The sequence below is a fragment of the Micromesistius poutassou genome (genome assembly GCF_964030765.1).
Source record: "Micromesistius poutassou genome assembly, chromosome: 9".
NCBI lineage: Eukaryota > Metazoa > Chordata > Actinopteri > Gadiformes > Gadidae > Micromesistius > Micromesistius poutassou.
This window is the reverse complement of record NC_140279.1, coordinates 11,160,552-11,182,108: the sequence shown is the minus strand read 5'-3', so window position 1 is coordinate 11,182,108 and position 21,557 is coordinate 11,160,552. Positions and strand designations below refer to the sequence as shown.

Below are 21,557 nucleotides of genomic sequence, written 5' to 3'. Positions count from 1 at the left end.
CAGCCGCCGTCGACGGGCCAGACGTCAGAGGGCGGCGGGGGATGGGGTCCCCGAACGGCGCTCCAGCGCCCCCCCTACAGCAGAACCTGGTGGGGGCCCCGATGGAGGTGGTCCCCGACCACACCCCCAGGGCTACTGCTGACTCTGGGTTTTGGCAGCGGAGGGCCTCTGCCGACCGCTGCTGGAGACGGACTTCCCAACCACGGAGCAAGGCTGTGCTGCAACGGGGCAACCACCAGCAGAGGCCGAGGCGGCGACGCCGGCCCCCTGAACACTCGGGACACTCGGGTTGGGTGTTGGGGTCGTCGGGACGTCTGACCCCTAAGGTGGGGGCTGTGTGGTGGTCATGGCGATCTGTTGAGCCAGTGTGTTTTTGTGTGTCAAGTGGGTGTTGAATAAGTAAGGGATAATCACCTCAAGGCAGGGCAATAAACAGTTTGATATGCCCGGCTCGTGGACGGTAACCTTCCACAAGCCGGGCATATCAAACTGTTTATTGCCCTGCCTTGAGGTGATTATCCCGTTTATTCTACTTCTTGCTTGCCAACATAATAAAACAATTCAAATACTTTAATAATTATGCTTTTTCTTATTCGTATTGCATGCTTATTAAATGTATACTCTGTTTGAGTTCATCTCCCTCAAAAAGTAGTCCCCTTTAGAACTGGTGAATAACGTTAGCTCAGCTGTAGCTAATTAGTATCTATAGCAACCACATAAGGCTGAATCAGATCACTAGTTTAATAACGTAGTTGCTACATTGTATCTCGCTTGCGAAACTATGTATCGACTGACCCTCCGATAGATTTCTGACACATTTTATAAACTTTTTTAAACAAGGTTTACTTTTTACAATGGACCTCATGTTTGTTTGAAATTTCTGTGATAGAAAAAAAATACAAGCGGCGTAGTGCTCTACTATTTGATGACGCTGTGCTCAGTCAGCAGCAAGTACAACCGACAAGTCAGCGGACAACCTGCCGGGTCCCTCCTCCCAGCCAATCAGAATCAAGCATTCTTAAACGAAGTAGTTCCGTTGTCGGGCGATGTATGGGGCGCGGAACTGCATAATTGCTTAAACCTGGGCTCCCGTCTCATCCTTTCCGTGCTGCTCGCCACATTATTAAAAGACATTTAAGTTTTAATGAGCCAAGACCAGTTATAGTTTAGGTAGGTTAACCTTTAATAATAACTTTTTACATACAACTGCATCCCTCGGATCTCAGCAATTGCTGTAATGCTACCGGGATAAACACCCCGTTATAAAGCTAAAAGTACCCGGGGTAGCCCGGGGTGACACTCACCTCTGGTCATCGGAACGAAGGTGAACTCTCCTGATCATGGTCTTCCTGTCCGTCGTATTCATCCGACTTGTGAAGCACTACTCACCGCAGCCCCATTTGGAAAGACGACGATTGCGGGGTGTTCCACTTTTTTGGTAGGGGGGAAACTTGAATAAATTAATAAACATTATACATTATAAATACATTATACTACATTATAAATTAATACAGAAAGGTTCATTATTTAGGACAACGCTGTTTCCTTCATCCACCAATTAAACAATAAACAATACACCAATTAAATAAATAAAAAATACACCAATTAACAAACTGACCTATTTGTTTAGGGTTAGGGACCATTGACCATCATAGGGATCATTGAAACTGTCAGATTTGAACAGGTGACCGAGTTTAGGCCTGTGCCTTAAAAAAGCCCACCAAAGGAAGTATATTAGTTATATATATTATCTCACGTGCCAACACCTTGAAGGAGTGTCAATACCTGCAAAAATAACTACTTTACTCTAAACTCTAAAGTAGGTGTATACTAAGTAAAAACATTATATATGAAACAAAACAGTTGCACATAATCCATAACCTACAATAAGTGTCCTTTAAAGACATCAAAAACAAAGTGACAGTCCCCCATTGTGTGTGCAAACACACACACACACACACACACACACACACACACACACACACACGTAATTTAAACAAAATTTGAATAGCTAGAAATGGAGGTATACACTTTGTTCTTATTTCCCTTCGAGTTTATCCTGTTCTGTTCCAATTGGACTAGCTGCAGGACTACTGAGCGTTGCTACAAGGAAAATCACAGCCCTTAGATTAAAGAAACAACCACAAACATAATCACCTTAACCTTTTAAATCGCTTAGCAGACTCTTATCAAAGGTGACTTGCACTGAATTTGGATAGAGGTCATTAAGGAGCAGGTATACTGTACATCTTGAGCCCCATAGACGACCCATGATGGACAAGCCCAGAGGATATAGCTGTATACACCACCGTGCAGAGGATAACGGTTGGGTGAGTTCCCAGAGCTTTACCTCCTCCCAATCTCTTCTTCCTCCTCCATCACCACCTGCACCACCACTCACCCATCTCCACACCACTGGGAAGCAGAAGTGTTGTGTCCGCAGCTTTTAATTCTCTCAGCTGTGAATAGGTTTCCTGTTAAATTAGTGTTTCTCTCAAGCGCCTTTGTGTGACTTCTGCTGCGGTGACACACACACATAAATCAACAGACTGAAGCAGGAGTTGAAGAGTGTAAGGGAGGTTAACCGTCAGGTTTTCCAAACAAATAATTAAACAGGATTATAAAGTTAAAGGACTGACTGATGTTTATTATTATGGTAGGCAGCCAAGTTTAAAATGTTGTATGGACATTTCTAGCAAAGTCTCTCCTACAAAGTCCATGGAAAACTTAGCTGGGACTAGGTATGCACTGTGTTAATACACTCATCTAGACACGGTTCACTAAAATAATATACATTTTACTATGCACGTTGACAGGGACAAAACTATCCATCCTTCAGAGGTAAATAAATAACAAAATACCTCAAAAAACTAGGATTTACATTCCTTTTTTTGCAACGTGGAGAACAAACTGAAAATGAACTCAAAACGATTGAAACAAGGAAAAACATATGAACAAGGTGACTCAGGCTGATATGGACACAGTACATGTGAACGCCACAGAGAAGTCAGACAGTGGGATTCATTCATTTGTACAGGTACTATTGGTTCCTTCATGGACTGTGAGGACGGACAGGCAGTTGAAAGGGAGAGAGAGAGGATATGACACATGACGCCGGAATGAAGAGAGTTGTTTTACCATTGAAGAAATAGATGGTTTCTCAACATCGGCCTCCGCCCATCAGCCCTGCACCGCTCAACATTTCTGTAGAATTCTTACTTAAATCACACCTCCCCACCTGTAGGTGAAATCACTTGCAGTGATTTCAATCTTAACTTAACATACCAGCGCGCTCTATAAATCAATCTAAATTACAGCCATTTAACCCTTCTTCTTTACATAAATACATTTCAAACACAGCCACTAAAGACAGGAGAGGCTCGACAAACATAAGCGATAGTAAACTTCGGTCGACGCCAACACCAAACTGCACAAAATACAAAAGGCAAAAGAAAAGCGAAAAGCAAAAAGAAGGTAAGTCAGGAAAGGACGTTTTGCGGATGCTCATAAGCCGATGTGCCCACGAGCAAGGCAGTAGCCTAGTTTGTTCTGGTTGCCGACCATGGCCATGAGGCCCAGGTAGGCCTCGATGAGGAGGGGCTGGTTGAGGAGCAGGACCCCGTTGGCCTTCCCAGGAACCGGCCTCTCCAAGAGGGCCTTCTCCGCCGCCGCCTTCAGCTGCACACGGAAGTCCTGGATCTGTTCAGGGACCAGGCAGGCTCTTTAAGTATCACACATATATCTGGAAACACTGGCAGTACTACATGATGATGCTGATAGTCGAGGACATGTCATCAGTACTAATGTCGATACTGATCTACTACTACTACTCTGAGAACATGTTATCAAACCTGTTTGTGGTTGGGATTAGGGATCGACCGATATGGATTTTTTAGGGCCGATGCAGATTTTTTTTTCAGCAACCTTAGCCGATGACCGATACGGGCTGCCGATTTTCTTGAGCCGATATTTGGAGCTGATACTGCTTTTGCTCCCTCAATATACGACACAATGATGATAACAAATGTTACAAGTCTCAATTTAAAAAAGCTGGGGAAAAAATATATATATATATAATAATAATAAAATCGGCCAATGTGTATCGGCCAATGCCGATACACGTAAAAAACGCAAATATCGGCCGATAATATCGGCCGGCTGATATCGGTCGATCACTAGTTGGGATGATGGACTTTGCAACATCCCAAACTTGCACATTTTTGTGGAACTTCTTGGGGAAGTTTCTCGGTGGGTAAAAGCAGGCAGGTAGCCAGGCAGACCATAGCGACTGACAGCCGGGCAGAAAGACTGACCGGTAGTCAGGTACTGGACAGACTGACTGACAGATCTGAGGAAATCCTGTTGGTTAGCTCTTCTGCACTAAGACCATGTGCATGCATGCGTGCGTGCGTGCATGCGTGTTTTTCAAACGGGGGGCCCCCTTGCAAGGCACACTTCTGGTCCCGGGCCGGAGGTCAATGACACAGATTGTGTCACATTCCTCAGCATGTGGTTCTGCTTGGCTGAACACCCCCTCTGTCATTAGGCCATCGGACACCATTGCATCGCCGACCCACCAGGGATTTGTGTCACATTGCAGGGGGTTTCACAAGCACTCTGATTTAAGGGCTTCTCGCATGCGTGTGAAAGATGGGACGCCACCGTTTGCCGACGATATGATGATTACCAGAGTATTATTATTTAATTTATACAAAGCTCATACACACCCTCAAGCTTATCGTAAAAAAATGTGGCCTGTGTGCTTTCTTTCCATCATGAATAAATTTTTCATAGCAGGCCAAGATAGGCTTGCAAAAACTGAAGAGACTCCAGAGAGAATGTGTATTTTGAATATTCAACACACTTTTCAAGGCTCTTGTTCAGTTAGAAAATGCTTCAATAAATAAATTAAACTCATTTCAGACCCATGAACAAAAAATAACTTTAATTCATGATTATTAGATTAAAGTGCTTCAAATCGGTAGCCTCCTTATGAATAAGCCTACTGCCCATAGTGACTGTAGAAAGTTAACTAATTGTTAAATATTCTGCACCAATTGCACCCAAAACCACCCAAGGGAGCATTATTCAGTTATAAAATGTTTCACTTTTGTGTAAAATAGCGTATCGAAGGGCAGTTCACAGATGAGGGGGATTATGATAAAATGGGTCTCTCTCTGTGTGCATTTTGAGTGTTCTTTGGTCCAATCACTTTTGGAGACATTTGTTTTAGTGGTTGATTCCCTGTTTTCCCTGTATTCCCTGATAACTTAAAGTGGCGATCACTCTTGGAGATTTTTTTGGTAAACGTATCTTTGGTTGTATGTGGACAGTCCCATTCAGTTCCATGATTTTTATTATTTTATTGACGTGGGAATAAAATTGCAACGAACAATGATATTAAATGGAAAAGGACATTAAGGGCTATACAAATAAAAAATAACTGGACATAAATCATGTCAGGGTCCCACTAAAAAAGCCTCATCCTGCTGCCATCAGCATTGAGACAAATGCTGTTAACTGGGCTCAACAGCACGTCCATCAAAGGCAAAACAACCAATGGATAATAAACGATAAACATTTATTAGCAGGTGAGCAAACATTCACTTTCCATAATCCAAACCTGAAGAGTGCTGGGAAGCTCATTAAATTGATGGCCTCAGAGGAGGCCTTTAGACCGCCGCCTGGCGTGGCGTGGCAGGTGACAGGTCAGCGCGTGTGCAGGACTTACGTCGCAGAGGGTGGAGAACTTGTCGTTGGTGGCCCTCACGGGGTGGTCCGTGAAGGTCATGTAGGGGTAGTCGATGGTGAAGGGGTTCCACCGGGACGCAAAGGACGGCTCCCGCAGGCGGTCCCAGAACACGCGCACGCCCTCGCCCGCTCTCCTGGAAACACCAGCCGCAGGGTTCACTCATAAAACACCATGATCCACACCCGTCTCTATCATTGAATTGTTAGGTTTTTTTTGAGTAGAACAATAAATAATATTACTTTTGAGAACTAACAAACAGCCGTTGTGACCAGCAGCGCCAACTGTACCCCAACAACACCTGTGGCCCTCACAAATGTCTCTGCCTTCACACACACACACACACACACACACACACACACACACACACACACACACACACACACACACACACACACACACACACACACACACACACACACACACACACACACACCTCTGTATTTCAGAGTAAATAGGTTTAATGAGCGTGCCCTAGGGACATATCTTTCCGCAGCCAGGGAGACCTCAGGAGACAGTGTGAACACTGAGTCTATGTTGGCTCTGAAGTAATGTTGGCTCAGGCTGCTGGCTCTGCTAAGACTTCTACCTTTTTTACAATGACACCTTAACATCATACAGGGCATCACAAAATCCTTATAACAATGATGATATAAGGCCCCAAAAAACCCGTTTCTACAAGAACACGTTCAACCAAAAGGTCCTCACCGAACGGGTAGCTGAGAGGACCTGCCTGGGGCACAAACGGTAGTCTACCTTTTTATCTTGAATAAATAATGCATATGGTTACGCCCTTTGTAGAATCAAATTTAGTAAGCTCTCAATTTTTAAGAGGATAAGGGTGTGTGAGATACAACAGGAGCAAACAGAAGAGTTTATAGATCTACATCTGAAAGCAAACACTGAACGTGAACAAAGCGTAACTAATATAACATCTTGATGAATGTGTAGCTTATTCATCTAGAATAACAACAGCAACGTGTTACCACCTTGATGGTATCTTGGTGAAACACCGGCGTGCTTCCTACAGCATGAAGGGCTGAGGGCCTCACCCTCACATGACAGCTAGCTACTGCTTTACGGTCCACCTGCCTGTACGATTTTCCGCAGAATAACCACACAATTAAGATAACAGTGCTTGTTTGGTTTGGCTCCATGAGTTCACAAGAACTGACTGGAATAATAACCCATGTCACGCAGACAATAAAATGACAGATTTCTCAATCCTTTGCCTCCCTCCATCTCCTCCCCCTCAGACCTTGAGCAACAGCACATCCTACCCAGCAGAATCGAATGCCCGGGGGGCAGGAGAGGCTTGGTGTCCTTGCTGGTTGGGGTTAGAGGGGTGTCCAATAACAACAACCATCCCATGCCCTGTTTACACAAGGCTTCTGATGAACTTCATAGAGAGGAGAGAGGGAGAGAGGGAGGGGGGGGGGAGGGGGGGGGGGGGGGGGGACTTCCGTGTGGGCACAAAAGCCAAAGCCCAGCCTCAAAAGAGTGATTATGTTCCCCCAAAAGGAGTTGACAATATGGCGCTGGTGGAGGAGGAGGAGGTGGAGGAGAGGATTGATTTGTATGCATTTCCTTTTGTCAGAGAGCAGCACTAGCCACGGTATAAATGGGGATATTAAAAAAAAGGAAAGCTTGAGAGAATTCCTCAGGTAAGCCTGGAGTGGGAGCGGACCAGCCCGGACAGGCAGAGAGGGCTGGGCCGGGTGAGGCCGCCAGAGGCCCTGGAAGGCTCCGTGGTGGAGGAGGTGGAGGTGGTGGTGGAGCTGATGGTGGTGTGTAAATGCTAGTGCTGAGGGGTTTGGACTTTCACTAGCTGCCTGCCTCTGTCTCCTCCCTCTCCCTCTCTCCGTCTCTCTGTCTCTCTCTCTCCGTCTCTCCCTCTCACCTCCTCAGCAGCAACAGGAGAAAGTGGAGCGAGAAGTAGAACCGCCATTTTGTCTTTTAACGATCCAACACTAACGTATTTAAAGCACCTGTAGACAACCTACCTTAAAGTACCTTAGTACCTTAAAGTACCTTAAAACAAAGTACCTTATGCCTTAAAACTAAGTAGAGAAATAACTCTCTCTCTCACCAGCCCACCCCCAAAAAAAGAAAGAGTAGAAAGGGGCTTAACTTTAGCATAATACAACTGCCTTCACCTGGCCAGCAGAGTTAATCTCAAACTATTAGCCCGGACAGTGCTCCTTTTCACAATAAAAGCACACATGCGTTCCAGAATGGCGCTGTGTGTTTTGCAAAGCGCCGGAACATTCCTCTGACGGTTCTGCTTTCAGGGGACCGGCACTCATAAGTCAACATGCTGGGTAAATATGGGGGCACGGCTTCAGGTTGTCATGGCGAGTGGCCCACATTGTCTCCAGGCCAACCATACACCGAGTCCTCACGTTGCACCACAACACAGAGACACGCACACAAACACACACACACACACACACACACACACACACACACACACACACACACACACACACACACACACACACACACACACACACACACACACACACACACACACACACACACACACACACACACACATTCCGTCAACACAGCAATCGGTGTGCCACTCAACACCCTCGGTTTACGTCCAACATGGTTACCATGGTAACCGTGATGGGCGATGTCAAAGGAGAGATTTGTAAAGTAAAACTTGAGCTGTGTGCGTTTATTCTGAAATAACGTGTGAGGTTGATGGAAATAGGTTGTGGTAAAATAAACTGTTGCCATCGTTGGTAAACACGACAATTCATGCAAATAATAACATAATTAGCATGGTTACTCAAGGACCAATGATTGTTTGTCACCGACTTCATAATCATCATAATAATTATAACCTGTAATTTTACTTTAATGTGTGGAGCAAAAAGACGAATCCTCAAACCATAAAACCTTTAGAAAGCCAAAACTTTCTTTGTGTTCATTATGTGATCCAATATTTCCCACAACGACGTTACAAAACAACCTCAGGAATAGGAAAGATAGATTCCCATTCAAACGTCGTAAAGTCATGCATTAAAAATTCACATTAAATCTACCCGTTCAACTTCTATCCTTGATGTCAGACTGAGCAGTGATAATTATCCTTGAGTAGTAACCGTTGGGGTTATAACGCCATCTGCTGGTCTTATGCATGTATTGCATCTACTGGTGCTCATCTAGAATATACAAGACAAGTTTTTCTGCATTTTGACAGTCTCAAAGGTTCACAGGCTGATCCTAGCCAACACCCTCCCCCTCATCCCTCAAAATGTGAAGGACGCATAAGTACCCATAACATCCGTACAACAGCATACCTTAGTAGTTGATAATGCTAGCCTTTGACTTATAGTGAAAGTTAAGAACTCGTCAAGTTTGAGATAAAAAAATGTATTGAGTAGAAATTCTTAATAAACATGGGATAAAAGGTCAGATTTTCATGTAAATAAAAGTATGTTAAGTCACTTTCTTTCGCCGGATGAGGTAACACAACATGATGACTGAAGAAAGCCCTTACATTTATTGTCTTATGAATGTTGTATGAATTAAATTAAATGAGTGTGGTGACAACATTTGTATCTCTGGAAACATTTACCACTTATGGCCAAAGGTGTCGCCAAAGATAACAAATCAGAAATCTCCCACATCACCACTTGGATATATTCATATATTATGCAATATCATATATATTATATTTAATATTCCAGAAAAAAGAGACCACTGTAATAGGGTCACACCCCATCAGTCATATAGACAGTTTTACACAGCATTCACCAAGTACTGCTGATGGACTCTCTCCTCTAAATCTCCAACACCTTTCTAGCAGGAACAGATTCAAATATATCAGGAATTGTAAGCTCTTTTTAATTTCAATTAAGAGATTAAAATATATAATAAAAATAAAACAACAATCGTCATGTTCTCCACCTGAAGACACCTCTTGTCCCCGGAGTCCCCTGTCATACCAGACATAGTTGGTATGACAACACGGTCCATCGCCCGACGCAAATAACGGACGCAACATGAGGGAATAGACAATAACTGCTTTCACATATGGACGTGCATTCGTCTATTCTCCGTCTATTCTACGGACGTGCCGTATATGTGAATGACATATCCTGAGGAAATGCTAATTACCTTATATGTGAATGAGCAGTAGAACGTTAGTGGGTGTGTTGATGACGCTACGGCGGGAACATGCCCTATGGTGGGAACAAAAAACACGCCAGGAGCAGGCTGCATATATAGGAGAGGCAAGGAGACATACGACTCAAAACGAGAATGGCCTGGAAAGACAAAGAGGTTTTTCAGCTGCTTACTTTAAGGGCCGACAGTGCGGTGATCGCACATATGGAGGGCACTGCGAAAGACGCAGTAATGTACGATCGTATGGTGAAGAAGCTTGCTGAAATGGGAATTGTGAAGGGAAGGACACAACTCATCACGAAATTAAAATCCCTCAAAAAGCAGTTCACCACCGTGGTAGACCACAACAAAAAAAGTGGGAACGACCGCAAAACCTGCCAGTACCAGGATTTATGTGAGACGATCTGGGGGTGCTGGCACTCCACAAGGCCGCTACGAGCAACTGGCAGCATGCAAGTGGCAGCCCTCTCAGATTCCCCATCGGAGAGCATGGAGACCGTCATGCCATCACCGTCCAGCTCAGAGACATCTTCTGTCCCGGACACTCTCACGCCGAACCCGGTGATAAGAAATAACGGTGACAAATCGCCAGTTCAGAGGCAGCTGTTCTCGTGGCATTGTAATTTAATTAAACAACGCTCATTATCCATTGTCCATCTCCGTGAGGTCTCTTACCATTAAAGACGTTAAATTAAAATATAGGCTACTATACGGGACGTAGACCGACTCATTTCACAGATTCCTGTATGACCAGGTTGCCTTAAACATCTGTTGCATATGTCAGGTGATAACTAAATGTCAAGGGAAAGAGGCGGTGGTTGAAAAAAGTATTTAGATTGCTTATTAAGTTCACTCGTTGCTTATAATGGTTTATTCGTTTCCCAGTATCATTTCCTTAATTTAGAAGTTTGTTCATTTTTGAATTGTAAAATAAATAAAATAATTGTTTGAAGTTGTGAGTTTTTGAAATTATTGGAAGCGAGTTGAGCTGACCTTGCATGCCGTACCCACGACCCAAAATAAAGAACAGCCGAGACAATATCCTCAATTCAAACATGCCGTTTCATTTGGTCTCAATTGGCTATGGACACGAACTTGGAATGAACATGCGCAACAGGGATTTCTAAAGATTACTGTACAGTGGCGGAGATTGCAGGAGCTGAATCATCACTACGGTAGAGCTAAGAATGTTCTACGAGCGCTTCAGACCAACCTTACCAACGCGAGATGTTAAGGTATAACTTAAAAAAATAATAATAATAAAGAAGAGGTTACGAATACCGGCGCTTTTGCCCATGGTAAGGCTTATTAATTATCTCTTTCTCCGGTAACGCAGTCGTTCACAACACCTTTCTTCTTCATCGTTCCTTCTATTGGTTTCTAACTCATGCTCTAATCTTTCATCAATGCCTCGGATGTTGTGGATGCAACGAAATATCTGATGTATCGCTGCAACAACAGTTAAGAAGATCTGCCCGTTCTGCTTCCATACTGTCTGCGGTCAAACAACAACAAACCAACGTGACAGCTGCCGCAATTATATTACGTCATGTCCCGCCTCTTGAGAATTTAGACCCTACGTCATACCCTGCCCCTTGCAAGCCCGCCCCCCTAAACCATCCGGAGATTCTACTGATGTCTGAGCGACACCGATGTCTATGGGGTCAGTTCAGTCTCATTAATAATGAATGCACAGAGAATGATTCACAAATGTATTTTGTGATTTATATATAAATGACTCTCTTCTCACAAATACATTTCAATGCACACACAAATGGATATCGGTATGTATAAATGTAAAATAAATCCATAAACAAAAATAAGTTTCACAGACACATTTCTGATCCACACACAAATGTGTCTTGTTTTGTAAATCTTGTAAATTCAAGTTTAACAGTTTGTATATAAATGTAACAATATCCAACTGCATTGTTGATGAAAATTACAAATATATTTTTAATTAATGAGAATAAGTTATGGATTTATATTACATTTATTTAAAACAAGACACATTTGTGTGTGGATCAGAAATATGTTTGTGAAACTTATTTTTGTTTATGGATTTATTTTACATTTATACATACCGATATCCATTTGTGTGTGCATTGAAATGTATTTGTGAGAAGAGAGTCATTTATATATAAATCACAAAATACATTTGTGAATCCTTCTCTGTGCATTCATTAATAATGAGACTGAACTGACCCCATAGATGTCCGCATTTCGGGCGTCAAGTGTGAATAAGTGTGAATGACCCTCACGGTCGAACCTCCTGCTCCACAAATGCAGAGAAAAGACGGAGGTCATATGTGAAAGCAGCTAATGTAATACAGGTGGTGTCAAAATGGTACGAACTTATGATAGACGTTTTTGAGAGCAAACTCCACCTTTGACCGAATAAGTAATAAGTCTACTCCCGCCCAACATTGCATTCAGGTGCCGTGCATTTTTTCAAACAAAATGGTGTTCCCGGAATAAAAGTTTTAAAATCATTTTCAGTTGTCCTTTCTCTAGAATTGTGACTCGTAAGTTACATTTCTGGGCAAACACACTCGTGGTTAGGGTTGGGTACCGAGAACCGAGAACCGAGTGGTACCGGGGACAACATGGACGGTTCTACCCAGACCGAATGACTACATTTCTTTCGGTGCCTCGTTTCGGTGCCGCAACAATCCTCTCGCCCTCTTGTGGTTGGAAAAAATGCAGAGCACTTTCCTCTCCTGCTGCCCAGCTGCAGCCATCATGTCCAAAGTAAAACGCTCTAAAATATGGCTTTACTTTACTAAAACAAAAAATGAGCAGCACATGCAAGTGCAATTCAACTATTTATGTAAGGGGGGAAATACCTCCAATTTGATGAAACACTTAGTGTTTGGAATAACGCAGTTTAAAATAACGGCATTAGGTAACGCCGTTATTTTTTCAGTAACGGGGTAATCAAACTAATTACTGTTTCCGTCATTATAACGCCGTTATCATTACTGAACGTTAAATGTGGTGCGTTACTATGAATTGATTGAATAAACTGTGTAATCCGAACGTACACAAACTGCTAGGAGACCGGGTGGGTTAACGAGATAAGAGATTATGATTATGATTGGCTAAGGCAGAGTCATGTTTCATGGTAGCCAATCAGAGCCATTGTTTTTACACACAAGCCAGGCCACGCGCAGTAGCGCACCACACACACACACCAAACAGATTCGAAGAAGCAGCAGAGACTGCGAGTCCGGAGCAATCCGATGAAAAGTTGGCATTTTCAAGGTGGAGATATAAGCACTACTTCAAATTCATTGACATATAGCAACTTTTTTTTTTTTTTTTTACAGTAACGCAAATAGTTACCTTTTCAAAGAATTTTCAAAGAATCAGTGTTGGCATGGCATTTCTATAAAAAAATTAAAAAGTATCGATTTCGGAACCATTTAGGAACCGGCATTGGATTACAGGAATCGAAATAGAACCGGAATCTTAATATTTCAAACGATACCCAACCCTACTCGTGGTCCAACAACGCCCCCAATTCAATTAAAGTGCAGTTCCCTCAGCCGTCCATGCATAGATTGCTGGCACTAGAGGAGGTCCAGCACCAAATGCATGATAACAAAAGCATAGCTACCTCTGATTCAGCAGGTATAAAAAGTGTAGGAGAAGAGTGTCATTCTTGTTTTGCTCCACCAGAGGTTAGTGTCTACTTGTGGAACAGGCAGCTGAGCTGCGAGAGATGCATTGTGAATATGTAAACATTTCCACATCTAAATTTAGCTTGAGAAGGCTGCTTCCAACTTCAAAAGCCGTTTATTAGCCACATGATATTATTCACCACCTGTACATAAGCGTCTGCGTGGCAGTGAAACTAGGAGTGGAATAATTTCTGAACAGAGGGAGCAAGGAAATAGAGATCTGCTGTCCAAAGTTAGTTTCTACTTTATGAAATCTACTGTTTCAGATGAGAACAGAGGTCTTCTTACGTCTTGTCTTTCAGTCCGTCAATTTTCCCTTGTGGCCATACAACAGATTGTTGAATCTTCTGCTTCACTGTAGCTTCTGGAACTAAAATGTTTTTAAAGAGCCAGTGAACACACTGTTTCAGCTGGAATTCAAACACTATGAGATTTGTGTTTTGGCTTGAGTGTTTTAGGAAGGAGGGGGCCGTGTTATCCCCATGGTTACAACCCACCATGGCCACTTTGTGATACTTATTTAATAACTTACTGTTGTTGTGCGTGTATGAGCTTTATAATGAGTGATGTTATATATGAAAAGTGCCACACACGCATTATATTAAACACATCAAACACATCGCTGCTCAGAAAGTGCTATGGAGCGTGTCCTGAAGCAGAAATCTGACCTCAGAACTGCATGGTGCGTTTCCTTTGCAACATCATCCATTTAGCTCCACTTACAGTTGAGCACAAAACCCGTTATGAAGTCCCTCCTTCATTTTCTTTATAGATCATTTTATTTAAATGTAAATGATTTTCTTTTATTGACGCGCCATATCGCTCGTACACAGGAAAAAAAGGGGTCCTGGGTTTTAACATAGCTTCTCTGTTTGAATAAAGGCTGCAGATGATCCATTAGTTCCTCCCTACCATGTAAATAAGAGCTGACAGAAGTGGGACACGCCCTCTCTATACTCCGGGCAGACGCAAAACAGGAAGTGTTTTACAACCCAGGGTGGAACGGTCCACACCACAGATACTATTCCCTGCACAATACCTCTGTGTTTGAAGGTTTACTGTGCTCTGGGTGGAGAGTGTTTGCTGCCAGGTGCAGAAGAATAAGGAGTGACTGAACATTTGAGCTTAGCTATGCAAACATAGAGCTCCTGTACCTACACCCACACACCCACGCACACGCTCTGCACAAAAGACTTCTGCACGGACAATCAGATTAATGGTGACAAAATCGAGGTTGACAGTGGCACAGATTGACCGATTTGTTGAGATCACCAGTGATGCATTAACAGAGTTTAAGAGTGTGGTGGATAAACATTAACATTGAGTAATATGTGAGCTATTCAATTAAATGTTCTGTTTGTTTTCCAGGCACATACTGTATGTAAACAAAAGGATGAAAGGTGTAATCACTCAGAATCTGAAGTAAATAAACGTTATAACAATATTCTAAATATAAAATCATGCTAATTTTCACTAATAAAAAATATATAATTCAATCCAAAGTGTTGCAATAAAAAAAAACCTATGCAAATGAAATCAAAGCCATTTGAACACCTTTCAAGGTGTTAAATTTGAAATTGGGAAACTTATACTTAAAAAAAAGTATAACACTATAATATGTTAGAATATTGTTGAAACAATACGACAGTTTGCTGTGCATGGTGAACTCACGTGAGGAGGGAGTGCCTGGGGAAGCTGAAGTCTCCGTGGGAGATGCGGTCCACACAGTTCAGAGGGATCCGGTGGATCCGCTCACAGTTCAGCATCACAAAGTCATACTTGCAGACCAGGAGGGTTTGGTCGGTGAGGACCACCACACGCTCCCGTTCGTTGTTCCAGTGGTCTACCCTGAGCATAGAACACACACAACCAAGACTAGAACATCATGAGACCAGAGCATCAGAAGACCAGAACCTCAGAGGAGCAGAACAACACCAGAAGACCAGAAGACCAGGGTATCAAGCCCATCAGGCCTATCAGGTCCATCAGGTGTTTTTACTTATAAATACAAGATACAAGATATTTTAGGTAATAATTGATAGTCATGCAGGGAGCATGAAGTAACCACATTTGAGAATGGGGAACGACATTTGAATGGGATGGCTGTTTGTTGGCCAGTATAACGAGAGAATTGCAGTACTGGACACTCAGTAGTAGCAGCATAAACAGCAAAAGACTGAAACCTATTTTTATCTTCGTTAGTAATAATCATGTGGACCTGTACGACCTCACTCCTCATCCTCAGCCTTCCTCAGGCCGTCTTGTGTTTCTAACCCAGACTTGAGACCTACTGAAGCTACTGAATACACACATGTCCCTCTCTGGCAGTCTGTTTGTCCTACAACGATGGAAAAGCATAAATTCCCAGTTTGTTTAAATACAATGGGTTAGTCTGGTGAACAGGCAGCTGCCGGGTCAAACCAATGATACACCACGGGCCTCTACACCAGCACTGACCAGCTCTCCAGCTAGGATTCAGAACCCAGCCCACTAGCATCGCCACAGGTCACTCCCTCAGGGGATCTGGTGACCAGTATGACGTGAGGATGAAGACTCAGACATGTGAACCTCCTTCACCAGTCATCATAAATGAAGTGGAGAACGTTGCAGTATATATGGGGGCTGGGCCGTCCCATAGCCCTGGTTTTACATCCCTGGAGAGGTGCACTGACGTAACCCATGACAACCGCATGCTTCCGCGCGCTGGACCAGTTGAACTCGAGACCCGAGGTGGCCTTAACCGACCTGGAAGTAGAAACCAGCCTTTAGTTTGGTGAACTAGTGGGGTGTTGGGGTCTGACACTCACTCTGCCATGAGCCACAGGCCCTGGACGGCGCCATCTTGTTCTTTGTCCACCAGGGCTGTGATGTCCTCGATGGCCTGGGCCAATGTGCCGGGCTGGGGAACAGGAAACAGTTTAACAGTTTACAGAGCTTTTCACAATAAAACTTATTTCAGCTGACACTAAAACACACAACTCTGCAGTACATTAAAAAAAATATGATTCCATCTGTATCATATATATATATATAGTCCATCTGATTTTGACTTAAAAAATAAAAATTATAAAATTATAAAATAAAATATGTTTTTTTAAGGCCTCAGTTATATTAACTATTCATTACATACCGACACTTAATTTTTCATCACACTCTTATATTATATTCTTACCCTCAACACAAAGAACCTCTTCATCTTGAACTGGTCCAAGGCTGTCACCCAGCGGTTCCCAGCAGCCTGGGCCACGGGTGGCGGGGCAGGTGAGTCCTCGGTCGGGGTGACCCTGGGAGGAGCTCCCTCGTCCTCCGGGGTCCCCATGTAGGGGGAGCCGGGCTGGTAACCTTCATCCACCGATGGGGATTCAGGCAGGATCGCCCCCAGGTGAAGGCTGGAGACCCCTTGCTCCTCGACGAGTCCCAGGTCCACGGTGGAGACCCCTTGCTCCTGATTGGATCCCAGGTCCACGGTGGAGACCCCTTCCGCCTCATTGGATCCCAGGTCCACGGTGGAGACCCCTTCCGCCTCGACGTCCATCATGGCTCTCAGGTTAGGCTGCGCAACAGGTTTCTTTGGGGAGAGGAATTCGCCGGCTTTAACACACATTTCACCCCAATCTCTTAAACGCTTCAGTAACATTGCCAAGATAATATGTCAAGTCGGTTTATAAATAAATCATACAAACTTTTGCCACGTACGATGCATTTAAATTGCCATTCTGATCAAAAGTAAAATCAGAATTTGTTAAAGAAACGCGGAAGTGTTGATGTTAAAATCATTGAAACAGATAACATACCTATGTCCGGAATAAAGCCTGTTTATTATTGAGGTTGTCTCTGAGACTTACCTTTCTAATCGTGTTGATCTTCCGCAGACTAATCGCACCACCGAGACACAAACACAGTGAACAGGTGCTCTCTTCCTGGTTCCTGACAGCGGTTGACGGGGCGGGGACGGCCTGACGCTCACTTTCGTTTCTCTGGTTTCATCAATAGCATCCGGCTGCAGCCCCGGAGCCGCACACCGTGGTGTGGCATCGTCACGCCACAGTGCTGTTGCTAACAGCTGGATGCTATTGGGCTGACCAGCCTACATCTGGATGTTAAACGAAATTGAGTGTCCGGCTGCCTCCGCCCAGTAACAGTTGATGTGGTTCTGGGTCGGTGTCTAACATTACATTACACTTGGACTTACTTGCTCCAGTAGGCCTACAATGCGCCTGTGTATTTCCTCAGCTATTTCTTGAGCCACTTCATAGTGAAGCCCTAAGAAGGCAATGTTTTTTATGCTACCTGATGTGGTTAAATCCTCAACACTATAAATTTACATTTTCTATGCACACTTTTTTATTTAGTTCGGCAAGGCAATTAAATTAAATTAAAATGTTTGTATATTTGCATGTTTTATATAGTTTTTGGTTCAATGTATTCTGTTGTCTGACTCCCTGTATCTAGATCTGTCAACGGTTATCTTTCTGTTAACAGAAACTATTTCTGCCCCTGGAACTAGTAAAGTAAATGACCCTAGAGTACCCCAAAAGTACTGAAATGGTCATTTCTGGTCAACATTAGGTAGGGAATAGTATTGAATTCAGTCTTCGATTTTACTTAATTCATTTGATGTTCCATGTTCAACTAAAAAACCCTAATCATTTAATTGTAAAAACACTTACATTTTATTATATTCACTTTTTGTTCTGAGTTTTGCTGCTATTACACCTCAAATTAAACTACTAACTACTGATTGTTCGTTGAATGTCACAATGGTCTTACGTTCAAAATATTAGGCGTGTGGTCATTCTCATCAGTAAAACAAGGTACGTTATCGATTGTATTTTAAGAATTATCCAGCGCTACATGAACCACACTTTGTTTTACAAGCTTGGCTAAATTCACAGTTAAATAAACAATGGGGAAACACACACACACACACACGTTTGTCAAAGACGGCATTTTCTGGGATTGTTTTTAAGATTAGGTTCCTGCCGCGGCGTCTTCGTCCTAAAATACAGGATCAGTCCATCAGTGCTCGAACAAAGTGAAACGTCTACGCTGATTCCCTGTCTACCTCTGGAAAACGAAGACGGAAATATCGCCTTTGCACATCTCTCGGCGTTACACTAAATCCTCCTGACAGCGTGTAGTGTTCTCGACGCCTTAACGTCTGTCAAGGAGCCATTGTTGGGCCTTGCTAGAAGTTTAAAAGCCATTCATTTGTGATCTGGGCCCATCCGAATAACATTGACAGCTTTCGAAAGATTTTCCTTCAGAGCGGATGCTAGGCTATAAGCTACTCCCACGTACTGACGCGCTGCTTTTAGCTAAATGCACAGGACTCAATAATGGGATTTTCATGACTCCGCTAAGCCATATTTAGATGTACCACAATGAAACCTTTAAGAATGATTGTATTCGCCTTTTGCTGTACGTGTAAGTGTATTGCTGAATTGCCTCGTTTGATTACAAATCTAAAACCAAAATCAACCAATCACGTTTGTGAGCTGAGTTTCTTTGCCGCCATTGTGATATTTTGAACATCATCCAAAGTATAATTCACCATCAAGTGTGTTGCGCAAACACAACTTAAATCATCTCCTGTGGCCTCATACATAGGCCATGTATTAATTAAAGTATAATCAATTCAAGTATCATATCCTTTTTCTGTATCTAGGCTGAGTAATCATCTACTCATAACCATAACCAGGTTAACTGGCACTGTTAGAGTCTAACGCTGAGAGGTTTCTGAAGTGGGATTTAATCGTTCAATAACACAAGAGAACTACTCATGTGTGTTGTGTGAAGTCCATGACATTATAAAGAGTAGACGCCACATTGGCTGCTTGGACGCAAGAAATGCGGCCGCCATCTTGGACCTGTCATACTCCGAGTTGCGTAGCAGCAGAAGGCACAAGATGCCAGAGCACTGTGCAGCATATTGCTGGTCAAATCGGCGTACCGTCGCAAATAGGGCCTGGGGGATATCAGACTTGTTGTCATTGGTTGTGTCTGTGTTTGCCAAACTTGCCTCTCTTGAACTGCAGAAAAGGAAGCTCTGCAAAACAGTCCTCTTTCAGGGATTTTAGCTCAAAAACTTTTATGTGCATATATATATATATATATATATATATATATATATTAGGGATGCACCGAAATGAAAATGAGGAAACCAAGGCCGAAAACTGAAACACGGAAATAAATTATTATGCCAATTATTAGTAGGCCTACCATTGCATTTATAGCTATGACTGTGTACTAACCTCACTAAAATCAAGGCATTGCAATTCAAATAATAAATCAATTACAATTATTAAAAGTATAAAAATATTTATTTAGCACTGAAAAAACAACAACACCGTTTTCCGTTTTTGCACTTTGCAGACGGTCCCTAAGCTCGCGGATGATAGCCGACAGCTCATAGAAGCTGTCTCATAGCGAGCCGTCGCTAAATACGGCTCGTTTGGATGAAAACAAGGTTGTAGCTGGTTCTCTAGATTACTACATTTAGTCTTTTTCAGATATATGGAAATATGCCCACACCGCAGACATGTTGGCGCAATGGCGCTTATCCAGACAAGCGTGTGCTGGCCGCGGGTTTTGTTTGCGTCATCACAATTTCCTTTTTCGGCCGTGTTGTTTCGGTGATAAAAGGCCGTTTCTGAAATGGCATACTACATACTGCTCGTATACTGATCGTGACGTAAAAGTAGTAAGTAGTATGCAGTACGCGAAAAATGTTTTTTTGCAGTATGCGACAGTTACCCGGATGATGTACTAATCGGTCAAAAAATTCTAGTATACATCCAGAGCTCACTACGTCGGATACTGTATCCCATAATGCAACGCGGCACCGCTGAACATTTAAAATAATGGCGGACAATGCGAGCGGCGAATACAAATACAAATACATACATGTATAAATGTATAATTAGTTGTAATTAGTTGTTTATTTTGATGTGATAAGCTTTCGTATGTTTTTGTAATCGTGTGTTTTTCATTGTTAACAGAACAAATGGCTCAACCGTTTATATTTATAACCGAATTTCTTGGTCATGTGACTGTGTAGTACACTGCATGATACTTGTCATACTTGCATACTATACTGCATACTAGGGCGGGGAGTAGTATGTAGTGCACAGTATATACTGTGTCAGTATGCAGTATGTAGTATGTAGTATAGCATTTCAGAAACAGCCAAAGTGTTTCGGCCGAAAGCCGAAAATGCGCTTTTGGGCCATTTTCGGTGGCCGAAATTTCGGTGCATCCCTAATATATATATAGAGCCTAATCATATATTAATTGTTTCTTCAACTTATTAAAATAGCTGAATTTACTGCCCGTCTCTGCTTCTCTATCATATTTATAGTGTGTGATTTGCAAAAATACCTATCATAGCCTACATCACATATCATAGGGTGACCAGACGTCCCCGTTTTGGTTGCCTGTCCCTGGCTAAATACAGAAAAAACTACCTGTCCCCGTTTTGTTTTTGAAGACACATTAGGTTTTTCAATCAGATTGCTAGTCAAACTGGAAATGTCTCAGTTTTTATTATTATTATTATATTATTATTATTATTATTATGTTCTCAGTTTTGATTTATCATATTGTGGAGTGCAATAAGTGAGGAGACAAGAGACGGAGATGCGTCGAGTATGCGTTACTCTCCACTTTATGTATCAAAACACTGTACAGCGATTGAGGTCAAAATGGCCACCCAACGTTAACCCAGAACTCGTATGATCACCTCGCTCCCTTAAAGATACAGTCCCTTGGTGAATGCCTCTATCGGTCTTACTTGTGGGTCACCACAATATATCAGAATATTCTATTACTGTTAAGCCCACTATGAATATTAAAACAAGCCCAACCATGTGTCCTGTATCATGGCTACATGTATGACCTTTGCAGCAAAAAAACCCGCGTGAAAATCAGTTTGGTATTCTGTGAGGTATGATTAATTAAACGCGCTGACAGTTTATTGCACCAGC

General features: G+C 42.8%; 1 protein-coding gene across 1 annotated transcript; it reads right to left on the bottom strand.

The window, feature by feature from the left end:
- Nucleotides 1-2,627: 2,627 nt before the first annotated feature.
- tprg1 (tumor protein p63 regulated 1) lies at nucleotides 2,628-17,515 on the bottom strand. Its single transcript, XM_084472529.1, has 6 exons — nucleotides 17,418-17,515; nucleotides 16,745-17,140; nucleotides 16,380-16,471; nucleotides 15,244-15,420; nucleotides 5,732-5,885; nucleotides 2,628-3,699 (listed from the first exon to the last, which is right to left on the bottom strand). Exons 2-6 carry the CDS (start codon nucleotides 17,108-17,110, stop codon nucleotides 3,505-3,507), a joined length of 984 nt encoding a protein of 327 aa, XP_084328655.1. The 5' UTR covers nucleotides 17,111-17,140; nucleotides 17,418-17,515; the 3' UTR covers nucleotides 2,628-3,504.
- Between the last annotated feature and the right edge of the window lie 4,042 nt (nucleotides 17,516-21,557).